Source organism: Nomia melanderi, chromosome 1 (assembly GCF_051020985.1).
Source record: "Nomia melanderi isolate GNS246 chromosome 1, iyNomMela1, whole genome shotgun sequence".
Taxonomy (NCBI): Eukaryota; Metazoa; Arthropoda; class Insecta; order Hymenoptera; family Halictidae; genus Nomia; species Nomia melanderi.
In genome coordinates this window covers 17,362,654-17,375,623 of record NC_134999.1, presented here as the reverse complement: position 1 = coordinate 17,375,623, position 12,970 = coordinate 17,362,654, and the positions used below count along the sequence as shown (strand labels likewise).

At 46.1% G+C, this 12,970-nt stretch overlaps 1 protein-coding gene across 15 annotated transcripts in view; it reads right to left on the bottom strand.

Moving 5' to 3' along the window:
• Window positions 1-11,509, bottom strand: part of LOC116429530 (pleckstrin homology domain-containing family G member 5) — a 133,271-nt gene extending 121,762 nt beyond the window's left edge. For 3 of the 15 annotated variants that reach the window (XM_076370328.1, XM_031982560.2, XM_076370339.1), the window contains exons 1-4: window positions 6,954-10,179; window positions 5,876-6,258; window positions 3,532-3,619; window positions 3,039-3,120 (exon numbers count right to left, since the gene is read on the bottom strand). In XM_076370328.1, coding sequence (XP_076226443.1) covers window positions 3,039-3,120; window positions 3,532-3,619; window positions 5,876-6,258; window positions 6,954-7,113 — 713 coding nt within the window. In that variant the 5' untranslated portion in view covers window positions 7,114-10,179. Of the gene's footprint in view, window positions 1-3,038; window positions 3,121-3,531; window positions 3,620-5,875; window positions 6,259-6,953; window positions 10,182-11,117 lie in introns of those variants that run through there. The other 12 variants (XM_076370290.1, XM_076370294.1, XM_076370309.1 and 9 more) reach the window with 12 other exon arrangements.
• Window positions 11,510-12,970: the final 1,461 nt, after the last annotated feature.

The following is a 12,970-nucleotide window of genomic DNA, read 5'->3' as shown; positions in this document are numbered from 1 at the left end:
ACAGCGACGTAAATCAATCCATTTATGTATACAAAATACTCTAATTCCAAGGATTTAATTAGAATTCATCGCAAACTCGCGTAACCATGATGAATAACACTTCGCTGCATCGCAAAATAAATTAAACTGTACATAACAAATTTCATAACACAAAATGTCCGAATTGCAATATTTTCCCACTATTCACGTTCTCCGTAATAATTCTATTTTCCGAATTCCATTCAAAGATTCGAATCTCAATGATCAGAAATGATTCGCGTCACAGTTCAATACGTACAATAATAATTAATCTCAAATGTAATAATTAAAGCCTGCCCGAATGAAAAGCTTCATTCGCTTCAACAAGTGCAAAGGGAAGAGGAGAAAAGCACAGATGCGACAGAGAGGGAGGAAGACGGGAAAAAGGAACGAGCGAAGGCAGACCCTGACGTTTCAAACCCGCTTCTTTTTTTCTTTTTCCTCGTCGAAGGGAAAGAGGACGGAGGCTGTGTGTATACGGCAGCGAGGAAATAATCCCAGGATACCTCGTATTTAACCTTCCCTGAGTGTTTTAATCTCGCCGAGAGATAAGCACGAAGGAACGAGCGGGGAAAGGGATTCCGCGAGGGACGGATTTCCTCTTGTTTCCGCTCTGCCATTTTCTTCGCTCGTCGATGCGTCGCGGATTGAAGGGACGCGTCAACCAGAACCGAGCACACAACTACTTTTTTTTTCCCGGCGAAACGGTTCTCCATTGATTTTGTCCTCTTTCACTTGCATTGGCCGTGGCTCCTGCGGGACTCGTGTGTGCTCTCCGCTCCCTTTCTTCATTTCTCTCTTTATTTTTCCCGCTACACACGGAACCGCGTAGGCATTACCGAAATTGGGTAGGGGGTAGCTGTTCCTCGAGTTTGCTCATCCTTCCGAATCCTTTCAACGGATATTAACTATGTGCCGCAGGATCCTACGCGCGCTAGCGCGACGAGGAACTGCTGGGTTTCTTAAAATACTCGGATCGAACGTGAATTGAAAGCCCGCGATCCCTTGTATCTGCGGGGTCTGGAATGATCCACTGATTTCAAAACGACTGGTTGACTTTCTTTCCCCTTTGCGTTTGAGAATCCTTACTCTTTCTCTGCGCTGGCCTGATTGAAAGCTGCGCGTACTGCCTTTGAAGGATACAGTATAGCGTTGATATTCGATTTGTTAATACTCTTGACCTAATGTTTGATAAAGTCAATCTTGCCAGGGAAATTTCACTGGAAAACTGAGATTTTATTAGTGACGTGTTTCCAAAGTTTCTGTTAATTGCTTGTTGCGTCAGTTGAACCGTGTATGGTTTAGATCGACATGTCACGCAGAAATAAAAGTGATTATTCATGTAAATCTCGCGATTCGTCGATGAAATCACGAAGACAATAGGCAAATACTAATCCTTAAGGTCCGTGCGAAGTAGCCGGTAATTAAAGTAATTAATTGACCAACTGAAACATCACGTCTGGCGAGAATCTTGTATGGCAGCGGAGGAAATTGCACAACTCCTTTTAAGTCGATCAGCGGACGGTACACGTGGACACAATGTCTTCGGTCTGCGTCGCCATTCATTACCGGGAAGCCCAATCGGCATCATCGTCGGGCTTTCATTACAGTTTAGTCTGGCTTTAAAAGAAGAATACGATGAAGATGGGCCGGCGGCGGGGGTGAGGCGGCCAGGGGTGAGTGTTCATCGTGTGCAGCGCGTTCCTTTCGCTTCCATCCACGAGAAAGAATAACCGGAATTGCTCAGGGCTAGCGCCGGCTAGGGTACTTCTCGGGATTGTTAGCAACTGGGTCGAACCAATTACGTACGTGGCACGTAAACTTACGCTTTTGTAGTACAAGGTGATTCAAAGCGGTAACGAACGACTACTTCGGCGCGGGGCCGAGCCGCCCAAAGAAAGGCCCATGCATCTTCGGCGAAACAAAACTCTGGAAGGAAAGCGCGAAAGGAGATCGGAGCATGCCGGCGAAACTGCATCGGAGGCTTGTTAAGGCTCACGGGAACCAACTCGGCCGGGGAACTGGCAGAACTTGCAGACTGATGAAATAATTGCGCTGTACAAACTCGGAATTATGCGGGGGAAGATCTGTCCTTCTAAATTAAAAACTTGGCAATTTGATTTGTCAGCCGCTGCATTGGAGGCGACGTGTAAGGCTGACTTGTTGATAGTAACTCGGCGTAGGATTAAACTGTATGTAATGGTGACGAATTTCGAAAGTGAGTGAAAATATTCGGAATGAATTTGAAGAAATGTATTGAGTGAAAATATTATTATATAGACAGATGAGATTGTGTAACGATAGAGAAAGATAAGTATCATTGGAGAAGGAAATTTAATGGTGTTGAAGTTTCAACTGGTTCAGTTTGCAGGTAAACACCCAGTAAATAACCCAGGGAAGCGACGAGCCGAAGTTTCCTTTTGGAACATAGTATCGACCAACAGTTAGGTCAACGTCGGCACCATCCCCTTTTTCGTCAGCGAAAGCGTCTCCCCGGGGATTAATGGTTTCGGTAAGACTGCACCCTTTCGTATTTTACCGCTGATGCATGTGCAAGCCCCCCGGCGCGCGCGGCTCGGCGGCGCGGTTTCTCTGTACGAGGTGTGTGTACGTCGAAACAGGAGTTACGGGATTCCCGCTCGCGGAGCACCGTAAATCAAGCCGTTCGAAGGAGCAATTTGCTCGGTTTCCTTTAAACAAAAGGAACGCCGGCACTCGGCACGTTAGAAAAGCGACTTTAATTAACTGGAAACTGTTGATAACAGGGTCCGCCAGGCACCAGCTACTAATTCCGTAACGTGTGCCGCGAATAATGAAGCCGAGATGCGATTTCCTGCGATCGAGAACCATCTCGGGAAGCAATTCCATAGGAACACGTGTTTCACCACCTTTCGGATATTTTCGGAATCGGTTAATTGACGCGCGGAATGAAATTTGTTAGAGATACAGTGTATGTTTCGAATAAAGAATTTGTTTCTCCGGGTTAATTAGAGGAAAATATCGATCGTTTCGTTACTTACAGGTACTTCTGCTCGTTGCCGGGATCATCCGCGATGGCAAGGGCGGGCAGGCTGCTCGCCTCGCAGGGTGGATTACTTAAATCTGCAACGTGAAAATCAAGCTTCGTTGAAACGAGGGTACAAAGGTACCGTGACACTCGTTAACTCCCGGCAAAGCCGGCTGAAGCGGGCGTACCAGCGATAAGAAGATGACGTTAAAGGTCTCTTTAAAAAAAGCTGCGGATGAAATTGATTCAGCTTAAATAATTCGAAACTTCGAGTCAACGTCACTTGATCATTAAATATTGCTATTTTACAGAATATTACCTATCTAATCTTCTCTCGTTTATTCATTCAAACCTCTTAACCTCTCTTCTTTACATCTTTATTCTATACGACATTTACTTTCATTTCATTATTTTTCTCACTTTTCAAACTGGAATTTTCTTTATTGATAAATATCTGAGATCGTCGTTGAGAAGGAAAGGAATATATACCGCGAGGATATATTTACCTATTGTGGAGTCATAGTGGTCGCTGTGCCGGCCGTAAGGGGCGGTTTTGATCAGCAGCTCGTTCACCCGTCGCCGTGGAGTCCTGACCTGCCGGGGAAACGCAATTTCTTTTACAATCGATCGCGACGCTCGAACGCACATGAAAATTAAGGAACCACGGGAAGATATACTGCGAGCCGGCGCCGGTTTCGCCCCGTTCCGTCTTGGCCACGATAAAAGATGCACGGCTGACAAGACGGAGGGGCCCCTCTTCCGTGAGAGAATCGAGTGAGGCCAGGATTTACCGGGAACTTGAAGAACGCTTCTATTTAAAATCGACCGAGCTAATCGACCTTTTTCTAGCGTGGCCGGGGCAGATATTTTTTCCCCGTTGCCGTACTAGCCTCCATTACCGGATATTTTCATCCCCTTAATGCGCCTCCCGCATTCGGATCCGATTGCACGCTGGAAATAAGACGCGCGAGCGGTTCGATTGTTTCTCAATATTTTTTATTGCCTGGCCGCGTTCGTGTTCGAATCTCTGCCGGTGGAATATCTACGACTCCGGCTACAAATTCTAAGGGAATTATTGGTCAGTGAAAGATTACTTCTCGATTGAAATTAAGTTTGAACGGTCGAGAAGAAACTTCGATGCGATAAAAGAGCGAGTTCTAATTTAATTGGAAACTTGTTGTTTCTGTTGTTCATTTATTACAGACGCGTTGGTAGTTAATGGTTCATGTTTGAAGTATAGTTCAGTTAGCGATCAGTAGATTTATAGTGATTTGCTTAGGAGGAAGTCAATCGTCCTGTATCGGCGGAGGGTGTTTCAAATGTATCGAACAATAATTTATCTTTCCTCGGTGACCAGCCTTATCGATACGATTTGGACACACCCCATCGACGCGACGGGAAAATATTATTATCGGTCTGTTAAATGGGACAGTTCGCGTGGACGAAAGTTCGAGTGTATTGGGAGAATTTGGATGAACGCGCGACAGCGAATCGAACGGATCATTGATCAATTAGTTAGAGTGCTTTTAGTGTGTTTCATATAGATTTCTAGTAACTGTAGAATTTTTATTTAGTTCGATGATCGAGGGAGGGTAAGTTATCGGTTTGTAAAATTGAAAGAATTTCTCGTTCCATTTCGACGTCACTTTGTACAGAGAAATCAATCGACGCGCAGCTTCCTTCGACGTTAAACGAAAGTAAATTGTTATCTCGAGTCTAAATTAATCAAATCCGATCGCGCAAATACGTCTATCAAGAATTGGGGATGCTAACCGCATTCTCTAGTCACGACAGCTTCATCAGCGAGCTCCCCGGCGGATTTTATATCAAATACAAATGCAAATCCGGCTTGCTCGCCGAGCCTCCCCATCAACCCGATTTCCATTTCAAATTCATTTAAAATCCTATTCAAATTCGATGGGAACGCTCATTAAGACTTAATTACCGGACTGAACATTGCGTAACTAGTAACTGGTTAGTGGAACTAAGCAATCCTACGAACCGGTGAATATATCATGGGATGTACCTAACGTCCCATAAAAATAACCATCTGCTTTTCAATTTTCCAAATATCGAGAACAATTTACTAAGACAATATTAAACACATAACAATTATGACTGCACAAACGAAATCAACAGACTATTTTTATTCATTCTTAAACGAACCCTACATCTTAATGATGTAATCAACAAAAGCAGAAAAAGAATAAACTTCTAAACTAAGAATTATTTAAAATTTTAACCCTCTGAACTCTGTAGGCTCCAATATTGCACCAGTTATAGTATTAAATATTTTAATATATCTTAAAGAAACTACCCTAAAGTCATTCAATTTTCCGCACATCCAAGTTGTATACTAAGAAGGAAAATAAAAGATCGAAGAAATGTTATAGCATTTCTAATTTTCGCTAGGAATACTATAAAAATTCTTTGCAAATTCTTTTCAGTTCCTGATAGATTACAAAACAACCTGCAGTGCTAAGGGTTAACCCTTTGCACTCGACGATATTTTTCATTACAAGCATTCATTATTTTCTGACGAAATATTAACAATATCATTTGCAACTTACATAAAGAAACATATTGCATAAATTATGGGGCAGAGTTGTTTTATTTCTACGTTTCATTTGTTAATACCTGATTCGACATTTTATATTGAATTTTTCAGTTTACAATTTTGTTGCTTTCAATTAAATGGCAACTGAGAGTCGCCCCTCGAGTGCAAAGGGTTAACACGACAGTTTGTAAATTACAAATTCATTTAATCTGTATTAAATCTATAATCTATTGATCACACTAATCTCAATGTAGAGATGGCAAAGGTCGACCAAATCTGATTTTAAATCTTACGCTAGTTGTGTCGATGAGACTTTGCGTCCTGGTGACCTGAGCCTTCGGTGGAGGGAAGCTGTGCTCCTTCCTTGGCGGAGTCTCATCCAGGCATTCATCCTCTGCCAAAGACACCAGACTGTTATACCATAGCACGCTGCCAATCCGCGACGGCTTTGACGGCTCGTGCAGCCGGTTCAAGTCTTTGCTGAAGCTCAAGCTACGCTTAATCGGCTGCAGGCCGCGGTTTATCGCTGCCGGTAACTCGGCACTGCTTCTTATCAGCGACCCGATTTTCCGACGGAACGAGCTCTTGCGTTCGAATTTCCCGCCTTTCTTCGCAGCGCCCTCCGCCTGCTGGCCCTCCTCAACTTTGAGGCTCACCGAATCATTTTCCGGATCTCCTGAAAGAAAATAGCCCTTCGAAGCTGTGCACTGGCCTGAAGAGTTTTCTTTCTCGGAAATTGCATATGCAATTTTCTATTCAATGCTAATACAATGTTCAAATAATTATTGTAGTAATACTTGATCAACGATACCGGACCGGAACCGATGCTTAAAGAAAGAAACTTAAAAAGAAACCCGAGAAAACTTCTTAGCCAACTTAATACAAATCAGGTGCAAATAAAATGTAATTTTGAACAAATCCAACTGAATGTTCAGAAGAAAATTTAAATCATAAAAATAGAGTATTCCCTCTCTGTAACAGCTTCATAAAATCCAGTATCCAGTGACATTACAATAAAGTATCAACAGAAAAGATTCTAATCCAACTACTGGCAAATGAACGAAAATAAAAAGTACAATTGAAACAGAACAAAATCGAGATCAATGCTCTCTAAATACGCGTCTCCGGTCCCATTCAACGTGCCATTAGAGAGGGAATACTATGTACACACACGATAACTTTCTCCATCTCTCCGCACTATCTCTCACGTGTCGGCCCGTACGTTCTAATCCACGATGGCATTCTTCCGATCGACTATCCCCGTGGTACAAAATAATTCAACGAATCCGCGCACTGTATATATCGCAGTTTACACAACATTGCACCATTGCATCCGCTGGCCAAGAAACTCGTCTGGCCTGGATGTTCTACCTGGTTCGGCGTTCGATTCGGTTTTTACAAGGTGGTGGTGGTGATGCGGCTGCTGCTTCAGTTTCGCCGTGGTCCTCGGGTTACGAACGGGGGCTTTCTGGCTGCTCGTCTTCGCCGACTTTTTCGACGCCCTCTTCTCGTCCTTCTTCAGCGTTGTCATCGTGCCAAGCCGACGAAAAAATAGAAACGAACGGCGGAGGAGCAGGAGAAGGAGGCGGAGGAGGAGGAGAAAGAAGAAGAGAGAGAAAAAAAAGGAAAAGCACAGTTCACCGCGTCAGCCGATTAGATTCCCCGACGAATCCTCCGCCAGTCCTCTTCACAGGGATCTGGCCCGGGGTGGAATTGGCCACATTTCGGCGAGGTCAGCACCGCGAGAGATAAACGACCCCGGCGTATCACGTGTAACGGCAATCACGCGAGGCGTTTAAAGCACTGCGGATGAACCGTCAATAAGCGAGCCGGCGCATTACCCGGCTAACGCGTTCCAGCGGACAATTAAATCGCTTTTCGCCGCGGGGTTGACGGCGGTTATTGTGAATTTCTCGCGTGGAATTCGTTCGGTGTCCGTTGCGAGCCGCTAATCACCGCGATTGTCCGCGCCGCGCCGCACCGCGCCGCCCGGACGCGGCGACCGCGTTATGAAGCGGCCGAATCGGTTCGATTCGAAGGGCCGGATAAACTACGACAACTATGCGACGATCGCGAGCACTTTCCAGCAATTAATGGCCGTCGGTTAGACTGGAAGATGTGGGCCGATCGTTCCGGGCGCGGACCAGCGCCGCTTGTAATTTATCGGCGGAGGATTGATGGCCTGGAATTTCATTCGGCACTTGTGAATTGGTCCCTCGTTTCTCTCTATCCTGCGGGGGATGCTTTTACAGCTCGGGGTTGATGACTACAATGGAACACTGAACTTGTTTTCGTTGGAAATTGTTTGATTGATGCTCGCCGTTTCGCGAGGCCCACTTTTTTCTCTACCGATAAATTTGATTAATTCGACGGGCGTTTTCCTTCGTTTTCGCGGCAGTAATTTATGTGCCCGGTCACTTCTGCGAGTGTGTCGTACCTGATCACGATTTAATTAAGATCGAGGATTACTATTGTACATTTGATATCTTTACGGTTGCGTGGTTTATGTGTACTCAATGTTTCAAGTTTGTAAACACGGTGTTACACAACTTCTGTTTCCAAGAGACTCGCCTTTGTCACGAGTTGCAGCTAGAAGCGCACTTAGCCTGTATCAGCATGTTTTTTTTCCTTATCGCTCTTTTGTTCTTATCATCGTGACATGAATTAACTATATAGAAGTTATCGCGGGGAATCGAAGGTTTTCGTTACCTTTTTTCGAGAATATCCGATGGATTCTCCACGTAAAATCGTTCCCGGAGAACGCGTTGCGTTCTATCATAATCGTAACGGACAACGCGGAATAGGCGACGAGCGTTTCAACGGTAAACGTAGTTGAAACGGACCGTCGCGTATTTATTGTTGCGCTACGTCATCGGCAATTACTGTTATCGTTAAACGAAGAGCGTATCGCGGCATTATCGACAATTCACGAGGATTGCAACGATCAACAGTATGTTTGCACCTTGATAGCGGCGCGAAAGTACGAATCAAATAAAATTCGGTCTTAGGTATTACTGCGAGAAGGATGAAAAAAAAAAACATAAACATCCACGTGCACGAAAATAATTCTAACGACGCGACGAAAGACGGATAATGGTAACAGAGGGTCGATCAATGGAGAGCAACGTGTGCAAATAATTATTCTCCCCGAAAGCTGATCAAAGACGAGCCTCGTCTAGTCCGCAGCTATCAAAACAGTAGACCAGCGTTCCCGATTGCAGGCCTCGAAACACGCGCCAGTTAAATCGATGCAACGCGAACCACGTAACGCGGTTGCCACGTTCGTGAATGCGCCGATAACGTTCGCCTTCAAGGTGGCGCGAAGTTCAGGCTGATTAGAGCCCGGAAGGAATCTTTAAAAACTATCGCCGATAAGCCTGGTCAATACCGAGCGCCGCTCACGGCACCGTTCCTTATGGCTACCGAGAATCGGACTGGCGATTTCGTAGGTCCCTCGTAATCGGCCCTATCACGTGACAACGATCCACGCGTATCGACTCACCGAGAGATCACCGCCTCTCCCGCGATGCTCCCGAGAATCAGCTCGCCCGCTGATAACACACCTACCGAATAATCGCCGCGTGACGTCACGCCACGCGGGATCCACCGTTCATTGCTGAGTAATCTTGTTTTCGAGCTAATAGGAAGTGGGTTCGCAGCGGTGGCTAGCTCGACAAGCACAATATGGGACTGCGCGGAGCGCTCGATCAACGCGGGAGCACCGCGAAATAGTATGATGCAAGATGCAACACGGTGAAGTGCTGTTTCGACTGTCAGTTTCGAAAGCTACCGACGAACCTTTCGGCAAGGAAGAAGCTAAGCTTCGTTCGAATACGAAGTCAGGAAAGTTCGTCGATCCGGGGAGCCTTCGGGGACCTAACAGCTGACAACATTACCAAAGATACACGCTTAATTTACTCGGTACGATGTAACCGTTCACTCGACGTTTGAATTAAACCCGTCCAGTTTCTCCTTTGCGGTCAGTTTCCTCGTCCTCGCAGTTTCGTCGAGCGGCTACGGAAGGACACGTCGGTTGACCGTGTCCACGAAGAATGACCCCCGCGATTCGTCCATCGTGAAACGATATGTAGTATTGGAAACGCGGATGAGTCTGGGTTAGGTCCACTTATCGGAGGAGCACAGCACACTTTCGCGAGGCTTATCAGCGCGATAACGCCGAAAACACGATTGCCACGAATTCGGCTCGGTTACGCCGCGAAAGTACTGTATGTAGCTCGAGTTCGGCGGATCGAGCGGTCGATTTTCGGGACGGGACACGCTGGCCGATCCGAGATAACACGGATATTGGCGAGCGCGCGCGCGTGCTCGGTAGCTGCCGCGATCGGTGCGTAACGCGAGCGCGAAAATCGCAGACGCGCGTCGCCGAGAAATTAAGAAGACAGGTGAGACGAGGTAGTAAGCGTTTCGCTGCACGACCGTGGTGGGGGACGCAAGAGAGGGAAAGAGACGGCAGCCGCGCGTTCGGCGAAGCGAGCCGACCGATCGAGAAAGAAACCGTCGATCGGCGAAGGAAAAATGCGTTGCATCAGTGGTGCTCAATTACATCGAACGTCATTCTCCATTCCAGCGGATTTTCCGTCGATTAACATATTCTTTAGCCGGGAAGCGCTCTATCTATTGTGCACGTGTCAGCGTATCTTGGAACGATGATACTGATCGATATCTCGTTGGAATTCGCGTTCTAAATATCCTTGTTCATGGAAAATGCGATGTCGATACGTATCCTTGTCGGGAGAGAAATATAAGGAGGATATGTGTCCGTATTGACAGAAAAGTATAAGGGAAATCCCTATTGACAGAAGATACAGCAATATAGGTTTAAGTAGACTATTGCTTGTTCCTCGGTAGGAATCGAGGCAGTAGGTTGACTAGAATTTTTCTAAAAGCACCGAAAGCTGGAAAATTGTGCAATCTTTTCGCGTCGCGGCTCATCTTTCAGGAGAGTAAGTTTTAAATGGTGAGTCGTTATCGGCAGCCAAGCGGACGACACAGTTCGAAAATTGATTTTCCCGGGAACAACGCGCCCGGCGAGAGGCATTGTTCGTAATTTTTCGTTCGAGATTCTCGTAAGATGTCCCTGGATGTTTGTAATACTCGTAAAGAAATTGATAACGCGTTCGAACGTTCGGGGGCCGTTCACGTGTAGCTGTGGGTCGTCGCAAAAAGTTATGGAACTAATGCAGCTACGGGACGGTTATAAACTGTCGTCGGTTTATCAACGTTTCACGAAGGAACACGCGGGCATATTCAACGTTTCGAAGCCTTGAAGTAACTTTCGTCAAATATAGCGAGACCTCTCCGGTAATGGTTGTTTTACGACCAAATACGCGAATTAATGTTTCGCAAGCGAGAAGCATCGCTTGAATTTAAATACAAACGATCCTCTCCACGATCGTTCGTTTGCAAGCGAAAAAGAAAGAAAAGAAACGGTCGAATAATCGTTGAAAGATCATCCGTATCTTTTGAACGATTGGCTAAATCTAATCTGAACGCCGCTCGTAATAAATTACTTACTGCGAACATGAGAACCAGGCAAGCGTCTCGTTAACCGTTCATAAAGTCAGGATTAAATTTCGTTTACTACCACGGTCGATTCGTTCCCTCGGCTTGATGTATGTTTACGGGAACCGGAAGTGGCAGGGCGACATTACCCCGAGACGCGATAAAGTTTATGACGCGGCCCGCGCGAGGAACCTGGCTCGGCCGCGGGACTTGGGAACGCATCCTACAGCCACACGTGCGAAAATGTCGATACGAATTGTCTATTTCTAGGTCGCGAAAGTGAGCGGATCGATACGCCGTGCCTCGTATGTAAGGAAGACTGTGAACTCGCGTACGACCTTTGCGCCGCAGAGCGAACGGAAGATTCGGCGGACGCGTGGCCCCGGGACCGGCAATTTCCGGCATTTGCATTCGACCTCGCGGATCGGCCAGCCGCTGGCTCTGCCGCCGCTAAATCGGTCGAGCGGATCGTGCTTGCCTACTAGGCAAGTTTCGTCGTTTCCTTGACATCCTTCGCCAGTTAAGGACTCGCTCAGGTGTCCGCCAAAGAGTCCGAGCGCATGAATCGCCGTTCCACCGAACCGTTCCCGCGAATCGATAAACGTTTAACCTAAATTTCTTCTGTTCCCTAGTGGGACCGTGCCGATTTCATTGCGACGATTGCCAGATAGTATTCTTCGATGGTTCCTATTGTTTAAAACAAGAATAGCCTGACTATCCTATATTATAAGTTATCTCGGAATCCTCGATCTCTTAACTCGTTTATAATCTCCCAACTGGGAATAATATCTTCGATGATTGTAACTGAAAGTTTTGAACAACTGTTCACCGTAGCAGTGCCAAGAAAATTTTATTGGTTGATCCATATGTGTATTAAAAGTGTTCCCCAGTGATCCGTGAACACTGGACGCTTAATAAGTAAAAATTTTCACACGTCGAGAAACGTTCGCCGCGTACCAATCGCGTGCACAGCCGACTCGATCGAATTAAATCGGAACACAGACGGACCACCAACCGGTCCACTTTTAAATGTTTCGCCGGCCGCAATGCCGGTTCATTAAAGGGGAAAAGCGAACAAATTGGTGGCATTGTGAGTGGTTCCGTGAATGCCGGGGGCGGGCGTGTGGAGCGCAATTCGGCGGCGTCTTTATTAAGTCGACAACCCTGCTTTAGAAATTCGTTGCATTTCACGGGGCAAAATTAAATCCCGGCGGCACAATGTTCGGCGAGGTCATGGTGCAAGCGATAACGGGGACATTAATTGGCAGGGCACAGCCGTACCGGCAAAAATATTCGGTAATTAAGGAGACAATGCAGTAAACAATGCGAAGTACTTACCGTAGCACGCTAACAATGGTCACTGGTTCCCCGTTTTCACAAAACACGGATTACATCGTTGACCAAACGGCGAGACGCGCGTCGCGGCTCGGCGGTTTTCAGTGTCTGATGAAAAATTCAATGGATTTAGTAACTTGAAAGGCCGAGGAAAACTGGAAACTTATTTAATTGCGGATGAAATCAAATAGACCACAAATTTTTTCGTACCGTAAATACAATAGCGCGAGGTTTCTTTTGTGAATGGACGTATATAATAAATGGCACTAAGTTAATCAAGATTGTAACGACTTGTTATGAAAGGAAACGTTCTTGAACTGTGAGAGAGTCTTGTAAAAGAGTTTATTTAATCAGGCAGGTGGAATTAACGTAGTTCTCGATCAACGAGCGCCCGAGAGAACTTTATCAGCCAAAATGCCCCGAAAGCCCGTGAATCAGCGGTGTTTTTGACAGGACTGTAGCCGGCCGCATGCCGGTACACCTGACACAGAGTGGTACATTCATCCCCACCAGGTAAACCCCACCGATTC